Below are 19,312 nucleotides of genomic sequence, written 5' to 3'. Positions count from 1 at the left end.
TTGGAACAACAGGTGCGTGCCACCATGCCTGGCTAATTCTTATATTTTCTATAAAGGCAGAGTTTCACCATGTTGCCTAGCCTAGGCTGGTCTCAAACTCCTGAGCTGAAGCAATCCTCCCACTTGGCCTTCCAAAGTATTGGGATTACAGGGGCAAGGCACTGCACCCAGCCTAATTATTCATCTTTATGTTAGCTAGAAGTCCAATGTTGTGCTTTTACTGAGTGCCTGCAGTGTGTTAGGCTCCGCTAGGCTCAGGCTCCCAGCAGGGGTTAAGACAGGTGCAGGCCCTGCCCTTATGGGACACATGGCCATCCTGGGTTTCTGCATCTGCACCTGGCGGATCTTGTTGGAGGCTGCCAGCAGCCTAAACCATTGGGAATTATTGTCCCCCCTCCACAGCAGCAGATCTGAGGCTTGGAGGGGAGGAGCCAGCCACCTGGAGCCAGAGAGGCAGCTCCAGTCCTGGCCTGACTGCTACCCAGTAGCAGCTGTGGAGGCCTGCTGGGGCTGGTGTCTGGGGCTGCAGTCATGGGACCTGTACTTCCTCTTCCCTTGCTGCTTCACTCACCAATCAGGCTCTACAGGCAGTAGACTGGACCCCATATTACATTTCTATGGCTCAGTGAGAGGGGTCAAGATCTCAGGCTTGGGGAGGGGGTGGCCAGGCTTTTTTTTTTGAGACGGAGTCTCACTCCATCACCCAGGCTGGAGTCCAGTGGTGCGATCTTGGCTCACTGCAACCTCCGCCTTCCAGGTTCAAGCGATTTTACTGCCTCAGCCTCCCAAGTAGCTGGGATTACCGGCATCTGCCACCACACCAGGTAATTTCTGTATTTTTAGTAGAGATGGGGTTTCACCATGTTGGCCAGGCTGGTCTCAAACTCCTGACCTCAGGTGATCCACCAACCTTGGCCTTCCAAAGTGCTGGGATTACAGGTATGAGCCACCACGCCTGCCCAGGGCTTTGAATTCTGGCTCTGTCACTCATCAGCTGTGACACCATGGCCAGGGGAATTCCTTCCTCTGAGTCTCGGTTTCCTCATCTGTAAGATGGGAATAGTTTATCCCTATATTGCAGGTGGTTGTGAAATCAAATGAGAGAATGCGTGTGGTACCCACAGTGCCAGGTCCCTGGCATGGGGACAGCTGGATGGAGTAGGAGGCTGCCTTTCCCAGCAGCTGCCCTGCTGGCCTACCAGACCCTCAGGAAGGGACCCTCTGCTGCCTGCTCGCTCCACCCAGGCACGTCTCCAGGAGACAGCCTGGTCTTGTGACTTTGGAGTTAGTTGTGACCAGCCCCCTGTGAACTGAACAGTAGAACCATTCAGGAATTATTTGGGTTCAGAGCAGAGCTGGGTTAGCAAGTCCGGGCTCTCAGCCACTGGTTATGGCTGAATTGCGTCATGGTGCTCTCCCCAACCCCAATTTATATATTTAAGTCCTAATCCCTGGAGCCTCAGAATGTGACTTTACTTGGAGATAGTGTCTTTATCGTGGTAATCACCTGTAAAGGTCCTGTCTCCGAATAAAGGGGTTATTAGAGTTAGCCCCGTTCCAATACGACTGGTGACTGGTGTCCTTACACAGAGAGGAAATTTGGACACAGAGACCCATCCACAGAGAGAGCAGCAAGTGAAGATGAAGGCGGAGGTCAGGGTGATGCTTCTAGAAGCCTGGGATTGCAAAGATCACCAGCAAACCACCAGCGGCTGGCAGAGAGGCCTGGGACAGATTCTGCCCCACAGGCAGCGGGAGCCAGCCCTGCGCTCGTGCCTGTAATCCCAGCACTTTGGGAGGCTGAGGTGGGCGGATCCCTTGAGGTCAGGAGTTTAAAACCAGCATGGCCAACATAGTGAAACCCCATCTCTACTAAAAATACAAAAAAATTAGCTGGGTGTGGTGGCAGGCACCTGTAGTCTCAGTTACTTGGGAGGCTGAGGGAGGAGAATTGCTTGAACCCAAGGGGCGGAGGTTGCAGTGAGCCGAGATCATGCCACTGCACTCCAGCCTGGGAAACGAGTGAAACTCCATCTTAAAAAAAAAAAAAAAAAAAAAAGTCAGGCAATTACAAATGCTGGCAAAGATGTGCAGAAAAGGGAACGCTTGTACACTGTTGGTGGAATTGTAAATTAGTACAGCCACTATGGAGAACAGTTTGAGGTTCTTTAGAAAACTAAAAATAAGGGCTATTTTTAGTTTTGATCCATTTTTAGTATGATCCAGCAATCCCGCTGCTGGGTATATACCCAAAAGAAAGCAAATCAGTATATCGAGGAGATATCTGCGCTCCTGTGTTTGTTGCAGCAATGTTTACAATAGCTAAGATTTGGAATCAATCTAAACATCCATCAACAGATGATTAGATAAAGAAAATATGCACCTACGCAATGGAGTACTATTCAGCCATAAAAAAAGAGTGAGAGCCTGTCATTTGCAACAACATGGATGGAACTGGATGTCATTATGTTAAGTAAAATAAGCCAGACACAGAAAGACAAATATTGCATGTTCTCATTTATTTGTGGCTGCTAAAAATTAAAATAATTGAACCTAAGGCGATAGAGAGTAAGATGATGGCTACCAGAGGCCAGGAGGGGAGTGGAAAGGTGAGGCAGAGGGAGGTAGGGATGGTTATTGGTCAAAAAAATAGTTAGAATGAATGAATAAGGCCTAGTATTTGATACTAGTATAGTCACCCTAGCACAACAGGGTGACTTGAGTCAATTATAATTTAATTGTACATTAGAAGCATACCTAAAGACTATAATTGGACTGTTTGTAGCACAAAGGATAAATGCTTGAGGGGATGGACACCCCATTTACCCTGATGTGATTACTACGCATTGCATGACTGTATTAAATATCTCATTTACCCCATAAATATATACACCTGCTATGTACCCACAAGAATCAAAAATTAAAATAAAAAAAGAGAGAGATTCAGCAAGTTTAGAGGCCGGAAAAGCTTTTATAAAGAAGTCTTCCCCCTTTGTGTGTGACTGGGAGACAGACACAGAGAATGGCCGAGGCTGGCCCAAGGCTGCACAGTAAGGCAGCCGCAGGGCAGGCGGGCGGGGTGCTGAGGGCTCTGTGTCCACCGTGGGCTCCAGGCAGCCCCTAGTAGTGTGGGTTGTGTCTCGCTGGTTCCCTCATGCAGATAGCAACTGGCAGGGGCTTCCAGGCCCCGGGGGAGCAGGACCCTCCTCTCCACAGCCTCTCCTAGGGTGGCTCCCTCCTCCCTCCTCACCTGTGCACAAGCTCACCTCCAAGCCCTTGCTGGAGGGTTCCCTTGCACCAGTCAGGTGTCATCCAGGGTCGCCAAGAGATCAATCCCTGCTTCAAGGTCAGGGATTTATTACAGGGCGAGGCCTGGCACAATTGTGGGGTACCTGCAAAGTGACAACTGGAAGGAGAAATTGGAGGATCAGAGGAAGCTGATGAGAAATTGGTGGATGAGAAGAGAGGCACACCCAGCCTTGACCATGCAGGGAATGTCTGGTAGTCCAAGGGAAGCTGCTGGCGAGGGAGAGCCACCGCCTCCATGCACCTGCACCCGTGTTCTAGCAAGAGGCTTCAAAGGCCCTTCCTCCCTCTGGCCATGGTTCTCCCTCTTCTAGCCAGGTTGCACTCCCCTTGGGATCCTAGGTGAACATGGAGATACAACATTAACTGTCAGCAGCTGACTCTGGGCACACTGCCTACGAGTTATCCCCGCTCCGCAAGGAGTAGTACCATTAAATTTAAAAATAAACAAACAAACATAAAAGGAAAGCAAGCAAACAAAAAAAAGAGTAACTGCTATGGATGCATTTGACCTTATAAAATAAGGGAGTGGGAGAGAGAAAAAGAACTGATTATACTTGCAAATACAGTGGACCCGTGAACAATCTGAGTCTGATCACTTATATGTGGATTTTCTTCCATCTCTGCCACCTCTGAGACAGCAAGACCAACCTCTCCTCCTCCTCCGCAGCCTATTCCGCATGAAGATGAGGACGAAGAACTTTATGATGATCCACTTCCACCGAATGAATAGGAAATGTGTTTTTTCTTCCTTATGATTCTTTTAATAACATTTTCTTTTCCCTAGGTAACTGTTTTATTTTATTTTGTTTTTTTGAGACAGCGTCTTGCTCTGTCACCCAGATCCTAGTACAGTGGCCTAATCACAGTTCACTGCAGCCTCGACTTCCCAGGCTCAGGTGATCCTCCTACCTCAGCCTCCCAAGTAGCTGGGACCACAGGTGCATGCCACCATGTCTGGCTAATTTTTAAATGTTTTTGTGGAGACGGGGTCCCACTATGTTGCCCAGGCTGGTCTTGAACTCCTGGCCTCAGGCAATCCTCCTGCCTTGCCTCCCAAAGTGCTGGGATTACAGGCATGAGCCACCACGCTCAACCTCTAGCTTACTTTATTGTAAGAACACAGTGTAGAACACACGTAACATACAGAATTTGTGTTAATCAACAGTTCCTATTATCGATAAGACTTCTAGTCAATGGTAAGCTATTAGTTAGGCCAGGCACCGTGGCTCACGCCTGTAATCCCAGCACTTTGGGAGGCTGAGGAGGGCGGATCACCTGAGGCCAGGAGTTCGAGGCCAGCCTGGCCAACATGGTGAAACCCCATCTCTACTAAAAATACAAAAATTAGCTGGGCATAGTGGTGGGCCCTGTAGTCCTAGCTACTCAGGAGGCTGAGCCAAGAGAATGGCTCGAACCCGGGAGGTGGAGGTTGCAGTGAGCTAAGATCTCACCACTACACTCCAGCCTGGGTGACAGAGCGAGACTCCGTCTCAAAAACAAAAACAAAACAGTAAGCTATTAGTGGTTAAGTTTTGAAGGAGCCAGAAATTATATGCAGATCTGTGACTGCGAGGGAGGTGGGTGCCCCAAACCCCCTGTGTTGTTCACGGGTCAACTGTACGTTCGTAGAGAAGGAAATTTCAAGGAGGAAATACTAGTAATTACCGCAGTTCTTGTTTCTGCAACAGGTCACGTGACCAGGACTCATGTCAGGCCTTTTGGCACCACCCCTTCCATGTTGTCTCTGTCCTCATCAGGTGCTGAGCAGGTTGTTGCTTCTTGCTTGGAAGGGTGACCCAAACCTTCACTCCTGAAGGGTCTCTGCCTTTAGTGTTCCTGCCTGAATCGGGTTGTTGTAATTTCCATTCCAAATAAGCCCACTTACTTCTGCTTGATATTTAGCAACCCCATTTCCCCCAGCAGTGAGGACTAATCACCCCCTGGTTTTGTTGTGGTTTCAGAGGCATAAAGGACCCGTTGTGGTCAGATGGTCGTCTCAGCTCCGGTTTAGTCGAGCTATTGTTGTGTCCTCTGGTGGGAACATTCCTCCTCTGTGAACTCATCATTGCAGGGATGGGAAATACTTTGTGAGCAGGAGGCCAGGGATCACAGTGGGAAGAGCTGCTTCCCTTCCTGTCTTTGGACACCTGGATCCTCAGTCCTGGCCGTGGGAGAAGTAGCGCCGCATGCTGGATGTTGCATCAGAGCCCATACTGCATCTTGGAGGATCCTGTCCCACCCTGCAAGGTATGACCCCTAGATGATGCCGAAAATGTGTCTTCAGACCCCATTCTATGCAGCTAGCTCCTTCAGGGTGATGAGGAATATGGTGAGATTGGTAAGATCAGTGAATTTCATGGGCCCAGTGCCACACTTAATTTGCTGCAAAATGAGTTCTCCGGTCAGAAGCAGAGCTGTGTGGAATACAGTGATGGCAGAGAAGCCATTCTGTAAGTCCACGGTGGTTTGGCAGAAAGGCAAATCCATATTCAGAATAAGGGTCTCTGCCAATAAGAACAAAATGCTGCTGCTTCTATGATCGAAGTGGTCCACTGTAACTGACCTGCCACCAGGTGGTCGTCTGATCTCTCTGGGTAATGGAGTCCTAGAGGGGACTCAGTGGACCAGTGTGATGTTCTGTGAAAGAGAGGCATCATGGTCACTGTGATTGTATTATGAAAGAGGGCTGGAGAATTGACATAACCTTGAAGCAGGAATGGTGAAGGTGTATTCCTGGCCCTGCCAACTGAAAATAAACAGCTTCTGATCAGCAAAAAGGTACCAGATGTGCTGACTACCTCTAGCAAAGAAACCACATCTGGAATGGTAACTGCAATTGGAATCATCACCTAATTGAGGTTGTGATAATCTACTGCCACTCTCCAAGATCCATCTGTCTTCTGTACAGACCCAATGGGTGAGCAAATAGGGATGTGGTAGAAATCGCCACTGCTGCTTCCTTCAAGTCCTTGATGATAGCACCAGTCTCTACCCTACCCAGCACCCTTCAGGGAGGTAGGGAATGTGATTTGCTTCTGGTTTACTATCATGGTAGGCGGCTTCCAGCTGGCTTTTCCTACCATGACAGACCTTACTCCACAGGTCAGGAAACTGCCAGTTGCTGAGTCTGATAGTCCCAACTGTGCATTCCAGAACTGGGGAAATAACCCTGTTCATGGGCCCAGTGGGTTCACATGAGCTGGACCTGAATAAAACTCTCTAATTTACTGGATCTCCTGCCATATTGTTAAAATAGGACCATACACTCTTTGACATTTCTCACATCAAGAAGTGGGGTCTTGGCCTGGATGGTGGCTCACGCCTGTAATCCCAGCACTTTGAGAGGCCGAGGTGGGTGGATCACTTCAGGTCAAGAGTTCGAGATCAGCCTGGCCAACATGGTGAAACCCTGTCTCTACTAAAAATACAAAAATTAGCCAGGCATGGTGGTGAGTACCTGTAATCCCAGCTACTCAGGAGGCTGAGGGACAAGAATCGCTTGAACCCAGGAGGTGGAGGTTGCAGTGAGCTGAGATCGTGCCACTGTACTTCAGCTTGGCGGACAGAGCAAGACTGGAAAAAAAAGGAGTGTGATCTATGCCCTCTTTTCTTGAATCTCAGTCGGCTTGTGACTACTTCAACCAACAGAGTGTAACAGGAGTGACACTACATGGTTTCTGAGGTCAGGTCATACAAGGTGATACATGGAGCCTTTGTTCATGGAACCCTGAGTCTCCATGTAAGAAGTCTGACTACCCTGACACCACCACACTAAGCACTCTGGTCTACAGTCCCAGCTGAGCCCAGTCTTCTGGCCATCCCTGCCAAGGCATCAGATAGGCGAGAGATGCTGTCTTGGACCCTCCAGAGCAGCCCATCCTGTCTCCCCCACCAGCTGAGTACCACTGAGTGATCTAAGTTGACACTACCATGAACAGAAGAATGTCCTACTGAGCCCTTCCTGAACTCCAGACCCCCAAGACAATGAGACCTAAGAAAATGGTTGGCTGGGCACAGTGGCTCATGCCTATAATCCCAGCACTTTGGGAGGCCAAGGTGGGCAGATTAGGAGGTCAGGAGGTTGGGACTATCCTAGCTAACACAGTGAAACCTTGTCTCTACTGGAAATACAAAAAATTAGCCAGGTATGGTGGCGGGCGCCTGTAGTCCCAGCTACTTGGGAGTCTGAGGCAGGAGAATGGTGTGAACCCAGGAGGCGGAGGTTGCAGTGAGCCGAGATTGCGCCACTGCATTCCAGCCTGGGTGACAGACCAAGACTCAGTCTCAAACAAACAAACAAAAAAACAAACAAACAAAAGAGAAAATGGCTGATAGAGCTTGGATTTTGTCCCCACCCTAATCTCATGTTGAATTCTAATCCCCAGTGCTGAAGGTGGGGACTGGTGGAAGGCGTTTTGGTAATGAGGGTGGACGTCTCATGGCTTGGTGCCGTCCTTGCGATAGTGAGTTCTCATCAGATCTGGTCTTTTGTAAGTGCGTGGCACCATCCCCCACCTCGCTTCAGCTTTCATCATGTGACACGCAAGCTCCCACCTCACCTGTGAGTAAAAGCCTTCTGAGGCCTCATCAGAAGCCATGCTTCCTGTATAGCCTGCAGAACTGTAAGCCATTTAAACCTCTTTTCTTTATAAATTTCCTAATCTCAGGCATTTCTTTATAGCAATGCAAGAACAGCCTAACATAATGGCCATGGTTTGTTAAGCAGTAGTAAATATCTAGAATACTTCCAGGAGCCTTCACTTTGACTGGAGCACTGTGGCTTTTTTGGGCCTCCTCGAATTAACGTCAGCTCAGAGCCATCATCTAATCATCCCTAAGATACCTGGTTATTTCCCCTTATCCAATGCATAGTCACTCTGGCAAATGGCCTCAGGTTGCTTTGGGGGACAACTAGGATTTACAACATTTACTCTTGGTTGTCCTTCCTCAAGGGGCTCCAGCCTCCCCTTTCATTCAAGGGGCTCTGAGTCTATCAACTGCTCCCCCTGGGAATTGGCTGAGGGTCTCATAGCATTCTCTAGCTTGTTGCTTCAAAACAGATTTCTACTTACCAGAGCTAGAACTTTTCTGGTTATAAAAATCAAGATTGTAAGGCCGAATGTAGTAGCTTATGCCTATAATCCCAGCACTTTGGGAGGCTGAGGTGGGAGGATCACTTGAGCCCAGGAGTTCAAGACCAGCCTGGGCAACACAGCAAGACCCCGTCTCTATTAAATAAACAAATAAATAAATAAAAACAATTTAAGATTGTATTAGGTTGCCCACTTACTTTACTCTTGGGGTCACCGATTCTGTCTCCCTGCCCCTCCACCCAAACAGAGAACATAGTGTGGGGGCCGGTGACTAAGTCTTAAGGGGACTTACACTTGTTTTTTTTTTTTTTTTCCTTTTTGTGGAGAACAGGGTCTCGCTATATTGCCCAGGCAGGCCTCCAACTCCTGGGCTCAAGCTATCCTCCCATCTCTGCCTCCCTAAGAACTGGGATTCCAGGCGTGAGCCACTGTGCCCAGCCTGCAAGTCTTAAATTATAAGTCCACTCCAGCATGCCAATCTCTCTAATCTCTTGAATACTTTCTTCCACACTATACTAAGGGAGTTTTGGCATCTCAGCTTCACTCATCGTAGACCACCTTTGGGTCCAGGTTTCAATGAACCAACTAAGCACACCATTAGAGCCACTCCTAGCTGCTTGAGCTAACTCAGTGACTCAGATTCTCTGCTTAGTGCACCTCTACATGTCCATAAATTGGCCAGAACAAACATTATACGCCCTCCGTGCTATGCCACGCCCCTAGGGTCTCTCCCATTGATTTTCCCCTTCCCCCTGTTGGTAGAAGTTGCCCACATCTTGCAGTTCTTCTGCTGCAGAGGATGCCTGCTCACGGGTCCCACTTGGGACCTGATCACCCAAAGCTTGTGAGGTCTGGAGTCTGGTTATTGGTCTAGAAGCAATGGCAGGTGGAGGACCACCTCAGGAGGGGGCACTAAAGGGTCTCCAGGCACAGGTGCAATGTCTGGCTCTTCACTCAGAATTTGATCTAGGGGCTGGGCACAGTAGCTTATGTCTGTAATCCCAGCACTTTGGGAGGCTGAGGTGGGTGGACCACCTGAGGTCAGGAGTTCGAGACCAGCCTGGCCAACATGGTGAAACCCCATCTCTACTAAAAATACAAAAATTGCCCAGGCATGGTAGCATGTACCTGTAGTCCCAGCTACTCGGGAGGCTGAGACAGGAGAATTGCTTGAGCCCGGGAGGCGGAGGTTGCGGTGAGCCGAGATCGCACCACTGCACTCCAGCCTGAGTGACAGAGCAAGACTCCCTTTCAAAACAAACAAACAAACAAACACAAAACAACAAAGAAAAACAAAACAAAAGACCAAAAACCTTGATCTGGGAATTGAAAGCCCTGAGCTCATCTCTTTTTCTCATTAGTTTTCCAGTGCACTTAGAGGCAACCAAGTGAACCCCCAGTCCCTGTGCCCTTTATTTCCACCCACACATCTGATGCCAGGAGTGACTTGGTCACCTGAGCCCTCTGTGGGCCTGGGATCCAGGGGTTATGTGACTACTCCACTATTGTGTGCCATGGAGCCCCAGTGTTGGCCCTGGCAGCAGGGTCTGAACGCCTCTAAATCCACTGAGATTGGAGAACTGATGCTGGATTCCCGTCCTTAAGATTCTCTTCCCCTGGAAGCATCACCAGTAGCAACCACTGACTCACGCAGGGTTCAATCAGGGAAGCAAAGCCACTGCGGGTATTATGGGATGCAGATTCATTATGGGGATGGCCTGACACGACTATGGGAGGGGCTGGAGGTGAAGGCCCAGAGGGGACACGGGGGGGTCAGAGCTGATACCTCCCAGCAATCTGAGAAGCCAGGTGTGTCCGGCTGCCAGAAGGGATGTGGGGGACGCTCCTGGAGGGTCCCCTGGGAGATATCACCTCTGTGTAGCTGCTGCCTCTGTGAGTTCTTTGGGGAGCCTCTGGGGTGGGCCTGGGACCACCGCCGGTCAGCAGGCCAGCTGTCAAGAAGACCAAGCGCTGGGTGGAGGACAGCGAGGACAAGCTGGAGCCCCCAGGCCGCTGGGTCTGCCAGTCACCATGGCTGCCTCCTGTGACCTTCAGAGAGCAACGGTCGCTGCTTCCCTTCCAATTTCAAAACCTCCTATGCAGGAAGCACAGAGGGAGGCCTTCTGGGAAACTCGCCTCTCAGCCTCACCAGGTTGGCTTGGCCCCATCCACATCTCCCTCCCGCCTCTCTGCAGGCTGGGTCAGGAGCCTTCCAGGCCTTTGCCCCTCCAGTACCTCCTCCCCAGCTGACTAAGATGCTGGGGTTGGTCTATTCTATTCAACATGGGTGCAACCAGCCATTAGCACAAGCTTGGAACAGAGCAGCGCTCAATGTGTGTTTGGCAAACGGACAGGTGAATGGAGGACGGGATGATGTCTGCTTGGTGTCAGGCCCTGGGCTGGGCGCGACGAATACATAAAAGTCAGACAGAGAGGAGGTTTGCTGCTGCCACACTTGTGGCCTGTACTTATTCTCTGCAGGGCCTTGGGCTAAAGGCTGGGGCCACAGGAGGGAGGTAGAGATTAGCTGAACCCCAACAGCTGGGACATGCCTGGATGAATGTGTTCAGGGCCTCAGACAAACCCAGTGAGAGACCAGGCTAGAAGCGCAGGGCAGGTGAGGCCACTACTGGCCGGTGACTTGCGGAGGACTTCCTGCAGCAGGTGGCTCGGGGAGGCTGGAACAGGTGGACCCCTGTGGTGGGGCAGGTGCATGCCAGACAGAGGGTGCCATGGTTTCAATAGATGTGTCCCTGTAAAATTTAGATGTTGGGGCTGGGTGCAGTGGCTCACGCCTGTAATCCTAGCACTTTGGGAGGTGGAGGTGGGTGGATCACTGAGGTCAGGAGTTCGAGACCAGCCTGGCCAACATAGGGAAACCGCGTCTCTACTAAAAATACAAAAAAATTAGCTGGACATGGTGGTGGGCGCCTGTAATCCCAGCTACTTGGGAGCCTGAGGCAGGAGAATCGTTTGACCCTGGGAGGCGGAGCTGAGATCATGCCACTGCACTCCAGCCTGGGCGACAGAGCGACAATCCATCTCAAAAAGATAAAAAGTAGGGCAGGCGCTGTGGCTCACGCCTATAATTCCAGCACTTTGGGAAGCCGAGGCAGGTGTATCACCTGAGGTCAGGAGTTCGAGGCCAGCCTGGCCCACCTGGCGAAACCCTGTCTTGGAGTGAGACTTCCTCTCAAAAATAAAAATAAATAAATAAATAAAAAGTTTAGATGTTGGAACTTCAACCCCAGGGCGATGGCATTAAGAGGTGGAACTTTTTGGGGAGTGATTGAGTCAAGAGGGCTCTACCCTATGGACGAGATTAATGCCCCTGTAAAGGAGGCTTCAGAGGGCTGCCTGGCCCTCCTTTCTTTTCTGCACAGCATTCGTCCTTTTTGACCCCTTCTGATGTGTGAAGAAGGCGCCATCTTGGAAGCAGAGAGCAGGCCTCACCAGACACTGAATCTGCTGGCGCCTTGATCTTGGACTTCCCAGCTTCAGGACTGTGAGAAGATAAATTTCTGTTCTTTAGGAATGACCCAGTCTCTGGTATTTTGTAACAACAGCGGAACGAACCAGGATAGAAGCCATGGCTTGTGCAGGTGCAGGAAGGACCCCAGGCTCACCCTGGACCTGGAGAGGCTTTCGTTTTGCACTAACTTCAGGCTGCGGGCTTGCGCAGGGGTTTCTTGTTTGCTGGTTTTTGGTTTTTTTTGAGACAGAGTCTCACTTTGTCACCCAGATTGGAGTGCAGTGGAGCACTCTTGGCTCACTGGCAACCTCTGCCTCCCAGGCTCAAGCAATTCTCCTGCCTCAGCATCCAGAGTAACTGGGATTACAGGCGCATGCTACTGCTACCTGGCTAATTTTTGTATTTTTAGTAGAGACAGGGTTTCGCTATGTTGGCCAGGCTGGTCTCCAACTCTTGACCTCAAATGATCTACCCGCCTCGGCCTCCCAAAGTGCTGGGATTATCCAGGCGTGAGACACTGCACTCCACCAGCTCGCCTGGGTTTTGGTTGCTAGAGATGATGCTTACGATGCAGGAGCGTGGACTTGCTCAGACTAGGAAATGACTCATCTTCATGGTGGGAACAGCAGGTGTAACAAAGAGATATAGGCAGACACCTAGGTCCCAAGTCCACTCTGCTCCAGGTTCAGACCCTCTGGTCCATTCTCCACAGGCGGCAGGGCGTGCCTCTAAATCCTCCATGGTCCCCACTGTGGCCGCCGGGAGGTGGCCCAGCCTCTTCTATGTGACTGCCCCTCTCTCACCTCCCGACCTTCCACATGCTGCCCCTCTGTCCTCCCGCCTTACCTGCTCCTCCTCAGAGCAGCCTCTCCTGACTCTTTGCCTTGGACAGGGCCCCCCTGTGCTTCCCAGTTTGCCACTTACACCCCAGTGTCCTGGGACGGTCCCTGTGGCCTGGCTGGACTCTAAGTGGGGGTCTTACACTGTGTGTGCTGGCGGGCTGGAGAGGAGAGGGAAGTGCAGCCATACAGAACTGAGAAGGGAAAGGTGCGGGGTGCCTCTCAGGACCGAGCTCTCCTTCCAGATCATTCTTTTTTTTCTTTTCTTTTTTTTTTTTGAGAGAGTCTTGCTCTGTCGCCCAGGCTAGAATGCAGTGGCTCGATCTCAGCTCACTGCAACCTCTGCCTCCTCAGTTCAAGGGATTCTCCTGCCCCAGCCTCCGAAGTAGCTGGGACTACAGGCACCCACCATCACACCCAGCTAATTTTTTGTGTGTGTTTACTAGAGCCTGGGTTTCATCATGCTGGCCGTGCTGGTCTTTAACTCCTGACTTCAAGTATCAGCCTGCCTCGGACTTCCAAAGTGCTGGGATTACAGGCATGAGCCACCGTGCCCAGCCCAGATCATTACTGATTTAGGGATTTCCTTGACTCTGCCTGGGAACAGTTTTCATGTGACAAGCCCAGTTTGGAAATGGCCAGTGAGAATGGTGGCCATCAGCAGGTCCCCATCTTGTATCCATGGCAGGAGAGGAAAGAGAAGTCTCCATGCCCTGCCTTCCTAGATCCTGCCAGCAGGCCTGAGGCTGCACGTGTGGCCTTTCTTTCTTTCTTTTTTTTTTTTTTTTAGAGATGGGCTCTCCCGCTGTTGCTCAAGCTGGAGTGCAGTGGCGTGATCACAGGTCACTGCAGCCTCAGCCTCAACCTCCCAGACTCAAGCAATCCTCCCGCCCAAGTAACTGGAACTCTGGGACTATAGGTGCATACCACCATGCATGGCTAATATTTAAATTGTCTTTTATTTTTCATCAAGTCAGTACATTTTATTTTTTAAATTGCTCCTTTTTGTTTTCTATTTTTAATTTTTGTGGGTGTATTGTAAGTGTATACATTAAATATTTATAGGGTACATGAGATATTTTGATAGATGCATACAATGCGTAGTAATCACATCAGGGTAAATGGGGTATACATCCCCTCAAGCATTTATCCTTTGTGTTACAAACAATCTAATTATACTCTTTTAGTTATTTTAAAATGTGCACTTAGGCTGGACATGGTGGCTCACACCTGTAATCCCAGCACATTGGGAGGGCGAGGCACGTGGATCATCTGAGGTCGGGAGTTCGAGACCAGCCTGACCAACACGGAGAAACCCCGTCTCTACTAAAAATACAAAATTAGCCGGGTGTGGTGGGACACGCCTGTAATCCCAGCTACTGTGGAGGCTGAGGCAGGAGAATCACTTGAACCCGGGAGGTGGAGGTTGCAGTGAATCGAGATCATGTCATTGCACTCCAGCCTGGGCAAAAAAAAGTGAAACTCCATCTAAAAAAAGAAAAAGATTACCCTCCCTCCAGCCTGGGTGATAGAGCAAGACTCCATCTAAATAAATAAATAAATGAATAAATAATAAAAATAAATAAATAAATAAAAATTCCCCTCCTTTTGACCCAGCAATTCTATAACTAGAAATTTACTCCTAGAAATAATTGGGCGAATGCAAAAAAACAAAACAAAACAAAAAACAGTGCACAAGGATGTTCACATAGTGGTGAGGTTGGTGGCGTTTACAAGGGCAATGGATTGGAAGTTGCCAAGATGACCAACAATGGGATTAGGAGAGTAAAGGGCACACAATCAGGGCTTCGGGCATTCTTGAGTAAATGACTGAAATTGTGCTTCCACTTATTTTATTCTCATACATGTCATCCTCATGTGAACCCTGTTATTATCTCCACTTTCCAGATGAAGGAACAACGGCTCAGAGAAGGGCACAGGCTACTGGTGGCAAGCCAGAACTCATGCTTAGCTGGGTCTGATACCAGGGCCCAATAAACAAAAGAAGCCAGGAGTCTGAGTAAGAATAAAGGAAATCAGGGAGAAGGCTCCAGCAAGTCATTCCTTTGCTTACTGCCTTTATTAAGCCCTCACCCCCAGGCATGCTCTGTGCTCACAATGGCAGCCACTGCTGTGAATCCTTTTTATTTTTAAGTTTTATTCTTTTTTTTTTTTTTTTTTTGGTTTTTGAGAGAGAGTCTTACTCTGTTCTCCAGGCTGGAGTGCAGTGGCGTAATCTCAGCTCACTGCAACCTCCACCTCCCAGGTTCAAGTGATTCTCTTGCCTCAGCCTCCCAAGTAGCTGGGATTACAGGCACCCACCAGCATACCTGGTTAATTTTTGTATTTTTAGTAGAAATGGGGTTTCGCCATGTTGGCTGGTCTCGAACTCCTGACCTCAGGTGATTCACCTGCCTCGGTCTCCCAAAGTACTGGGATAACAGGCATGAGTCATCATGCCTGGCCCTCGAATACTCTTACTTTTCCTGAAAGAGAAGAGAGCAGGTGTCCCAGGCCCCAGGCCTCACCCTCATAAGCAGTAGGATATGGTGGTCATGAAGACAGACTATGGTGCCAACATGCCTGGGCTCAAATCCTCCCAGCTCCACCACTTACTAGTGGTGTGATCTTGGACAAGTGACTTAACTTCTCTTGGCCTCAGTTTCCCCATTTGTAAAATGGGGATAATAACAATAATGCCTACCTCATAGGGTTGTTGTGAAGGTTAAACAAATATTTGTAAAGAACATAGAGCAGTTCCCAGAACATAGTATGCCCTGTATCAGTAATTTTTTTTTTTTTTAGACCGAGTCTCATTCTGTTGCCCAGGCGGGAACACAGTGGCGCGATCTCGGCTCACTGCAGGCTCCACCTCCTGGGTTCATACCGTTCTCCTGCCTCAGCCTCCCAAGTAGCTGGGACTGCAGGCACCTGCCACCACACCAGGCTAATCTTTTTTGTATTTTCAGTAGAGACAGGATTTCACCGTGTTAGCCAGGATGGTCTCAATCTCCTGACCTTGTGATCTGCCCCCCTCGGCCTCCCAAAGTGCTGGGATTACAGGCATGAGCCATCGTGCCTGGCCAGTATTTGTGTTTTTAAAAATACACACACACAGTCCACATACACATAGAATCATTACGAAAATGTTTGAGAGGCGGGCGGAGTGGCTCATGGGCTCATGGCTGTAATCCCACCACTTTGGGAGGCTGAGGTGGGTGGATTGCCTGAGGTCAGGAGTATGAGACCAGACTGATCAACATGGGGAAACCTCGTCTTTACTAAAAATACAAAGTTAGCCGGCGTGGTGGCGCATGCCTGTAATCACAGCTACTCAGGAGGCGGATGCAGGAGAATCGCTTGAACCCGGGAGGTGGAGGTCTCCGAGAGCCGAGATGGCGCCATTGCATTCCAGCCTTGGCAACAAGAGCGAAACTCTGTCTCAAAAAAAAAAAAAAAAAAAAAAAAAAAAAAAAAAAAAAAAAGAAAATGAGAGTAATTTGAGCAGCATATATAAAAATCTTTTTTTTTTTTTTTTTGAGATAGGGCCTTGCTCTGTCACCCAGGCTGGAGTGCAGTGCCTTGATCACAGCTCGCTGCAGCCTTGACCTCCTGAGTTCAAGTGATTCTCCCACCTCAGCCTCCTGAGTAGCTGGGACTATAGGTGTGCGCTACCATGCCTGGCTAATTAATTTTTTTTGTTCTTTTTTTGGGTAGAGGCAGGGTCTCCCTATGCTGCCCAGGTTGGTCTTGAACTCCTGGGCTAAAGCGATCCTCTCACCTTGGCCTCCCAAAGTGTTGCGATTTCAGGTGTGAGCCACCACACCCGGACCAAAATATTGAACATGCAGCACCGATTCAGCAACCCCATGTGTGGGATCTGACAGTCGCACTCATAGAAATTTGGCGGTCGCGGGCTATAGAGGGCAGCTCCTCAGATAGCGGAGCGCCGCCCGCGGGGCTGGCGGAAGAGGCCGAGCCTCAGGGGGCCGCCTGGAGCGGGGACAGTGGCACTGTCTCCCAGAGCCGCAGCAGCGCCTCGGGGCCGTGGGAGGACCAGGACGCGGAGGACGGTGCGCCGGGCCACGACCTGCCGCTGCTTCGCCGCGCCGCTGCGGGCTACGCTGCCTGCCTGCTGGCCGGGGCCGAGGGGCGGCCCGAGGTCGAAGCCCTGGACGCGAGCCTGGAGGACCTGCTCACCAGAGTGGACGAGTTCGTGGACATGCCGGACGTGCTTCGCGGCGACTCGTCCCAAGTCGTCAGCCAGGGCGTGCCGCGCTTCCACGCGAAGGCCGCCGAGATGCGGCACATCTACAGCAGGATCCACCGGCTGGAGGCCTTCGTGAGGATGGTGGGCGGCCGCGTGGCCAGGATGGAGGAGCAGGTCACCAAGGCTGAGGCCGAGCTGGGCGCCTTCTCCAGGGCGTTCAAGAAGCTCCTGCACACGATGAACGTGCCCTCGCTCTTTAGCAAGTCTGCTCCCTCGAGGCCACAGCAAGCCGGCTACAAAGTCCCCGTCCTGTTTCGGACCGAAGACTACTTCCCTTGTTGTAGTGAAAGGCCTCAGCTCTGACGGCCTGACCACTGCGGCAAGAGGACCCCAGCTGAGGTGCTTACCTCCAGTATGAAGTGAATTGCAAATCTTGCTCATGGACATACATGATGTTGGAGTGTGGGATTTCAAGATTTACATTCTGCACACTCTCTGTAGTATATTCATGATTCAGTGTAGAATGTATAGACTTTATGCCTTCCAATTTCAAAAAAAGAGACGGGGTCTTGCTATGTTGCCCAGACTGGCTGGAAACTCCTGGACTCAAGTGATCCTTCCACCTCAGCCTCCCCAGTAGCTGGGACTCCAGGGTCAACACCGCGCCCAGGCTGTGTCTTCCAGCTCTAATCAGAAAGCTGCTTGGCGAGGACATGGGGAATCAAACGGAATGAATTTTGCACGGTGGCAAAACTGTTATTTTTAAGGATTTTACTACACGGCGTTACCTTTTCAAGATTTATATGTTTGTATAATTATAAGACAATTGAGCCATTAAAGCCTTGTTATTATTTAAAAAAAGAAATTCATAATGATAAATATTCAAGAATGTGAATTGCCACATTAATTGTAAGGACAAAAATTGGAGAGGACACAGAGGTTCATCAAAGGGGAGTGGCTAAATCAGCTGTGGTCCATCCACAGGGTGAATACTACCTCGGAGAAGAAAGAATGGGTTTTGTGTTTTAGGTTGAATCATCTGAAATTGCTAACATTTGACCATTTTTGACTTACAAAATGGCAAGATGGCAATTTCGGATGAGTCAATCTAATACTATGCACTTGTATTAGAGTAGATTGAGCTCTGGTAAGAAATAGACGCAGGCCGGACGTGGTGGCTCACGCCTGTAATCCCAGCACTGTAGGAGGCCGAGGTGGGCCCATCACTTGAAGTCAGGAGTTCAAGACTAGCCTGGCCAACGTGGTGAAACCCCATCTCTACTAAAAATACAAAAATTAGCCGGGTGTGGTGGCAGGCACCTGTAATTCCAGCTACCCAGGAGGCTGAGGCAGGAGAATCACTTGAACCCGGGAGGTGGAGGTTGCAGTGAGCTGAGATCATGCCACTGCATTTCAGCTGGGGCAGCACAGTGAGACTCCATCTCAAAACAAAAACAAAAACAAATAGACCCAAGTATGTGCTGGTCTTCCATGAGGTCATTCAGGGAGCCATGCTGAGGAAGCATCTGCATCTTCAACACAGGTTTTCCCAAGCCTGTCGTGTTTAACTCCATCCCAGCTGACATAACATCTGAGCATGTGGCACAGTCCTTGGCCTATAGTGAGTGCTCAATAAATATGAATGTGGCAGCAGAGATACTCATCATGTCTCCTTCCTTTGCAACAGAATCCCAACTTAGCACCTGCTTAAGGGGAGACTGGGTGGTACATTTGGATTAATCTAAGTCATTTGCAGTGGCCCTGTTCTCTGGCCAGTGATTGATTTCCACACGAAAACTGCCAGCGTCCCACGGTGTCCATCCAGTCTTACATGCTGACACACGGTCCCAGCTTTCGTCTCTCTTTGCCTGGGAGCTTTCTCTGGCAACCGGAACTAGCTCTGTGACTGTGTGTCCTGTAGGCTGGAAGTGCCAGAGACTTAAGGCCCACACTCCAGTGTGGCTTTCAACCAAAGACGGACAACACTGACTACCTGACCCCTCAGGCGTGGTAACCCTGACGTGAGTGTTCCATGCTGTCATGCAGAGCTCCCTAGTGGGATAATGCTCCAGTTGCCCACAGGGGCAACTTACCTGGTAATTGGCTATTTCCTCACCCAAATCTCGTCTGAATTTTAATTCCCATAATCCCCGTGTGTCAAGTGGGGGACTAGGTGGAGGTAATTGGACCATGAGGGTGGTTTCCCCCATGCTGTTCTTGTGATAGTGAGTCTCATGAGAGCTGATGGTTTTAGAAACATCTGGCATCTCCCTTGCTTTCACTCACTCCATCCTGCCACCCTGTGAAGAAGGGACCTGGTTCTCCTTCGCCTTCTACCGTGATTGCAAGTTTCCTGAGGCCTCCCCAGCAACGTGGAACTGTGAGTCAA

The 19,312-nt window shown here is 50.0% G+C and overlaps 1 protein-coding gene across 1 annotated transcript; it reads left to right on the top strand.

Moving 5' to 3' along the window:
- The first annotated feature begins 307 nt into the window (after positions 1–307).
- Positions 308–17,773, top strand: LOC105504175 (biogenesis of lysosome-related organelles complex 1 subunit 4-like). The gene is made up of 2 exons (XM_011931462.1): positions 308–590; positions 16,601–17,773. Exons 1-2 carry the CDS (start codon positions 308–310, stop codon positions 17,284–17,286), a joined length of 969 nt encoding a protein of 322 aa, XP_011786852.1. The 3' UTR covers positions 17,287–17,773.
- The last annotated feature ends 1,539 nt before the right edge of the window (positions 17,774–19,312 follow it).

This window comes from Colobus angolensis, unplaced genomic scaffold, assembly GCF_000951035.1.
Source record: "Colobus angolensis palliatus isolate OR3802 unplaced genomic scaffold, Cang.pa_1.0 Scaffold9, whole genome shotgun sequence".
NCBI lineage: Eukaryota > Metazoa > Chordata > Mammalia > Primates > Cercopithecidae > Colobus > Colobus angolensis.
This window is presented reverse-complemented; position numbering and strand designations above follow the sequence as displayed.